We start from the raw sequence: 5821 nt of genomic DNA on the forward strand, positions 1-5821 counted from the left end.
AACTTAGACTTAACCTTATACAAGCTAAGAGACAGCTAGGACGAGTAAGACGGTAGCTGGACGAAGTGGACGAGTAGCTCGGCCAGCTCAAGGAAGCTGGGTTCAGTTCACTCCAGCTCAGTCCCTACTAGGTCAGCTCCACTAGCTGGACTACTAGCTCACTCAGCTGAGGCAGCTGAGAGTCAGCTCATCTCAGCTAGATGGACTATCCGGGCTTTAGGCCGATGGTCCGGGTCCAGGTCAGTGGCGGGCTGTGAGGTCTGGCCATGAGGCCATCGGCTGTTGGGTCTTAGGACAAGGCCCTGGGCTACGTCCAGGAGGCTTGGGGCGTGGGTTGGGCTTGTGGCCGACCCCAAACCCAATCAGAAAGGGCGAAGGGATGCAAGTGGCCGAAAGGGGACAACCCTTGGCCGATGGTGCCCATTTGCTAGCAAGGCATGCCTGTTCGTGGGGCAAGACTTACCCCCTCGTTTTCTATAAATATGGGGGCTCTTTGGGCGATTTCATTATTGAATTCCAGAGTAAATTACTCAGAGAAACCGTAGAGAGAAAGAAAGAGAGAAAGAGAGAGTTCCGACCAAGAGAAAGGCCGATTGTGGTGGTGTTGTGTTCCGGCGACTCTGACCGTTTGAGAACTAACTCCGGTCAAGAATGGGAGATCAAGACAAGGAGAAGAGCATGGAGAACCCAGACGTGGTTCACAAGGAACTAAGGATGGTTCTGGTCAAGCCAAGGAGCCATGAAGGCTCGGTCAGTGAGAGGCTGTGTAACGTGTGGTTAGATGATACTAGGGATGAACTAGTGATTGTCTATGAGACTGTTAAGAAGTTGTGTATTGAATCTCATGTTTCTAAGTAATACAAACTTTATACATTGTTATTCCGCTGTGCAATCTGTTCCTTTGTTTATGAACCTCATATTCGAATATGACTTAGCAAATAAAAGACTTAAAATGGATCAAACAAGCAAAGAAATTAGTAAGTAAGCATTCGTATCCAGTTGGGTCAAGAGACCAGGAACGGGTCTTACAAGTTGGTATCAGAGCCAGGTTGATTCTAGGATAGTTGGGTTATGTAGTCCACACACACACGCAGCCAGCTGATTAGGTCTCACAGTGAGGTTTGATTGCTTAGTCTAGGGATTGTTTTGTTCTGTTTATGTTAGTGTGTTTTGTACTAACATTGTCTGAATCCTTAGGCTGGAAAAAGCAAATCGGGAAAGTCCCGAAGAAGTAAGAGAATGGCCGGTCAGTCTAGCCAAGTGGCCGTGGATAGAACTAATCTGTCTGGTTTGCAAACCGATCCGTCTGCGGCTAACGCTGAAAATGTGTTGCCAACTGATCAGGCTAATCTTACGGGGACGCAACAGGATGGTCAGGAACATCAGGAGAGTGATGAGGAACTGGAATCCTCGAACTCTAACCGTGATGGTGGCCAGCATGAGAAAGTGGCCGATGGTACGGCCAATGTAACCACAACACTGTCCAAAGAGGACTTGTTAGAGGCCATGAAGGTAATGGGGACTCAGGTGGCGGCTATGGCCCAATTGTTCACGCCATTAGTGAACTCCTCAGTTGGCCAACCTACGCATGTGGCTACAACCGCCCCCAACACCAATGGTCCAGTTGTGGAAATGGTCGAGGTGATCGAGATTGATCCACCAGAAAGGACCGGGAAAAAGCTGGACTATCTGAGTTTGCTTCAGCACATCTCCCGTCTAGGGACGAAGCATTTCTCAGGAAGCACCGATCCTATTGAGGCAGACGAGTGGAGGAGTAGGCTAGTCCGAAACTTCAGCTCAACTCGTTGTCCCGAGGATTACAAGAGAGACATTGCGGTTCACTTCCTGGAAGGGGACGTGCATAATTGGTGGCTGGCTGTGAACAAGCGCACCAATGGAAGTCTCCAGAGTTTTGCGGATTTCGAAGATGAATTCAACCGCAAATACTTTCCTGCAGAGGCTTGGGACCGTCTGGAAGGTAGATTCCTAAACCTTACCCAAGGCCGCAGGGCCGTACGTGAGTACGAAGAGGAGTTCAACCGGCTCCGACGTTTTGTTGGAAGGGAACTTGAGGACGAGACAGTCCAGGTTCGTCGGTTCATTCGAGGCTTAAGGCCGGAGCTGAGAACTCACTGTTCGATCTGCACCTTCAGCACCGTCGGAGAGCTGGTTGAAGGTGTAGCTGGCCGAGGAAGCCAAGCTTAAGACAAAGTCGCAGTCTGTCCTGACGGGTAAGACAAACGACCGAAAGAGGAAGTGGGACCAGGTTGATGGAGGCAAGGCCTCTAGTGGACGACCTGAATGTCCCAAGTGTGGTAAGAACCATCCAGGTGAATGCTGGAAAGCCATGGGAGCTTGTGTGAGATGTGGCAGCTTGGATCATTCCATCCGAGATTGCACTCGACCAAGCTGGACTCAGGGCCAATCCAGTGGCAGCGGCTCTCAGACTTGTTTCCATTGCGGCCAAAGCGGACACTTCCAAAGTGAATGTCCTAAGCGGCAAGGAGGACAAGGGAAGGGTCGTGGAGACACGGGAAAGTCGACCCAGAGCAGGCCGACCACAACACCAAGGGTGTATGAGCTGTCCCGTGACGACGGTGCTTCTGGATCGTTTGATTTGATCTCTGGGACCCTCATGATTGGTTGTGTTGAAACCCACGTGCGTTTCGACACAGGGGCTACACATAGTTTTGTGAGTCCGGAACTGGTCGGAAAGGGTCTGTTCTGCCTCTGTTCTGGGGATAATTCGAGACTAGTGAGGGCGGCCGGTGGGCAAATCATGCACTCATTAGGGCTCATGACTAATATCCCGGTAATGATCCAGGAGAAAAATCTGCCTGTAGATCTGATTTTGTTGCGCCTACAGAATCACGATGTGATCCTAGGCATGGATTGGTTGGGAAAGTATCGGGCCACTCTCGACTGCCACAGAGGATGTGTACGGTTGGAGACTGGACCTCACCTGATCCAGTACCAAAGTCTGAATATGAGTCCGGCTCTGGATAGAGTAGTGGTGTCAGCAATCCAAGCAGAACGGATGCTTAGACGGGGTTGTGAACCATATTTGACCACAATTACCACTATGGAGCACAGCAGGTCTGATGATCAGAAAGATCTAACTGAGGACCCGTTGGTGTCTGAGTTCCCAGATGTGTTCCGTTCACTACAGGGTGTCCCCCCTGATTGGTCGGATCCATTTACGATTGAACTAGAACCAGGGACAGCTCCGCTGTCCAAGAGTCCGTACCGAATGGCTCCGGCCGAGATGGCCGAGCTAAAGAAGCAATTAGAAGAATTGCTGGACAAGGGGTTCATACGTCCAAGTAGCTCTCCTTGGGGTGCACCAGTCCTCTTTGTGAAGAAGAAGGATGGTAGCATGCGTCTGTGTATTGACTATCGAGGGTTGAACAGGGTTACTGTGAAGAACAAGTACCCGTTGCCCAAAATAGATGAGTTGTTAGATCAACTCAAAGGAGCCAAGTGGTTTTCTAAGATTGATTTGGCCTCAGGGTATCATCAGATCCCTATAGAGCCAAATGATATTAGAAAGACAGCATTCCGGACCAGGTACGACCACTACGAGTTTGTGGTTATGCCATTTGGTCTGACCAATGCGCCTGCTGCATTCATGAAAATGATGAACAGTGTGTTCCAAGATTTCCTGGACGAATCAGTGATCATCTTCATTGATGATATCCTGATTTACTCCAAGGATGAGGAATCTAATCGGAAACACCTGAGAGCCGTGCTGGAACGATTACGGGAACACAAGCTCTATGCAAAACTCAGTAAATGCAGTTTTTGGCAGAAGAGCATTGGGTTTCTCGGCCACATTGTGTCCGGTGAGGGCGTCTTGGTGGATCCAGAGAAGATCAGGGGAATCAAGGATTGGCTTCGACCACGCAGTGCCACGGAAGTCAGAAGCTTCCTAGGGCTGGAAGGTTATTATAGAAAGTTTGTGAAAGGATTCGCAAGCTTGGCTCAGCCTATGACACGGTTGACCGGGAAGGACGTTAAGTTCACATGGTCAGAGGAGTGTGGGAAATGTTTTTCCGTGCTTAAGGAGATGCTGACTAGCGCACCCATTCTGGTTCTTCCAGAGGCCGACCAACCCTATGTGGTTTATACGGACGCGTCCATAACAGGACTAGGTTGCGTATTAACCCAGCATGGGAAGGTCATCGCCTATGCGTCAAGGCAGTTGAGAAAACATGAGGGAAACTACCCCACCCATGACCTTGAAATGGCTGCGGTAGTGTTCGCCTTAAAGATTTGGCGATCATACTTGTATGGTGCCAAGGTTCAGATACTTACGGACCATAAGAGTCTTAAGTATATATTCACCCAGCCTGAGTTAAACTTAAGGCAGAGAAGGTGGATGGAGTTTGTAGCTGATTACGATCTGGATATCACCTATCATTCGGGAAAGGCTAATCTGGTCGTAGATGCCTTGAGCCGGAGAAGGGCCGACGTATCAGCCGAACGAGAAGCGGACGACCTGGACGGTACGGTTCGTGCCCTACGGTTGAACGCATCGACCAAAGAGTCTGAACCACTCGGATTAGAGGCGGTCAATCAGGCCTACCTGCTTACCCGCATTCGGTTGGCTCAAGGTCAGGACGAGAACCTAAATAAGGTTGCTCAGAATGATAGGACGGAGTACCAAACTGCAAAGGATGGTACCATCCTAGTAAACGGTCGGATCAGTGTTCCTAATGATAGGAGTCTAAAGGAAGAGATTATGAGGGAGGCTCATAAATCCAGATTCTCGGTTCATCCTGGTGCAACCAAGATGTATCAGAACCTTAAGAAGTTCTATCATTGGATCCGTATGAAGGTCGATGTCGCGGAATGGGTGGCCAAGTGTTCCACTTGCCAACTCATCAAAGCAGAACATCAAGTGCCTAGTGGGTTATTACAAAGCTTGCCTATTCCAGAATGGAAATGGGATTACATCACAATGGACTTTGTGACTGGTTCCCTACCACGAGGAATAAGAAAGATGCGGTTTGGGTTGTGGTTGATCGCCTAACCAAATCAGCACACTTCCTGGCTATCAAAAAGTCGGATGGGGTAGATCAGATTATACGTAAGTACATTGATGAGATCGTCCGACTAGATGGTGTGCCGGCAAGCATAGTATCAGATAGGGATTCAAGGTTCACATCTTACTTCTGGAAGGCTTTCCAAAAAGCTTTAGGAACAAGAGTAAACATGAGTACAGCCTATCACCCACAGACGGATGGACAGTCTGAACGTACGATCCAGACATTGGAAGATATGTTGCGAGCATGTGTTCTAGACTGGGGTGATTCCTGGGAGAAACATCTACCTCTGGTAGAATTTGTTTACAACAATAGCTTCCATAGTAGTATTGGCATGTCGCCATACGAAGAAGACGGTCCAGATGGTCAAGGTCGTCTGGGACTGTAATGGTCAAGATATAATCACTTGGGAAACCGAAGCTAGAATGAAAGCAGAGTACCCAGAGTGGTTGGATCAGTTTGTTTCCGAGGAAGCATTCGATTCGGATTCGAGGACGAATACATCCCAAGGGGGGGGGAGACTTGTCACGCCCCCAATCCTGAGTAGGATTGTTGGGACGGCCATGGTTCGAGGAAACGTGCAAGCCAGTCCTAGGACATCAAGGCAAGCGTTCCATGGTCGAGAAAGAAGGTTAAGGACATAAGGAAACTTAGACTTAACCTTATACAAGCTAAGAGAGAGCTAGGACGAGTAAGACGGTAGCTGGACGAAGTGGACGAGTAGCTCGGCCAGCTCAAGGAAGCTAGGTTCAGTTCACTCCAGCTCAGTCCCTACT

General features: G+C 49.3%; 1 protein-coding gene across 1 annotated transcript; it reads left to right on the forward strand.

Annotated features, from left to right (window-relative positions):
• Nucleotides 1-1119: 1119 nt before the first annotated feature.
• On the forward strand, nucleotides 1120-5259 carry LOC117129771 (the record flags this gene model as incomplete). The annotated part of the gene is made up of 4 exons (XM_033283030.1): nucleotides 1120-2121; nucleotides 3122-3317; nucleotides 3531-4438; nucleotides 5182-5259. Coding segments are annotated over exons 1-4 (2064 nt in total), but the record flags the coding sequence as incomplete, so codon positions are not given.
• Nucleotides 5260-5821: the final 562 nt, after the last annotated feature.

This window comes from Brassica rapa, unplaced genomic scaffold (assembly GCF_000309985.2).
Source record: "Brassica rapa cultivar Chiifu-401-42 unplaced genomic scaffold, CAAS_Brap_v3.01 Scaffold0149, whole genome shotgun sequence".
NCBI classification, from domain to species: domain Eukaryota; kingdom Viridiplantae; phylum Streptophyta; class Magnoliopsida; order Brassicales; family Brassicaceae; genus Brassica; species Brassica rapa.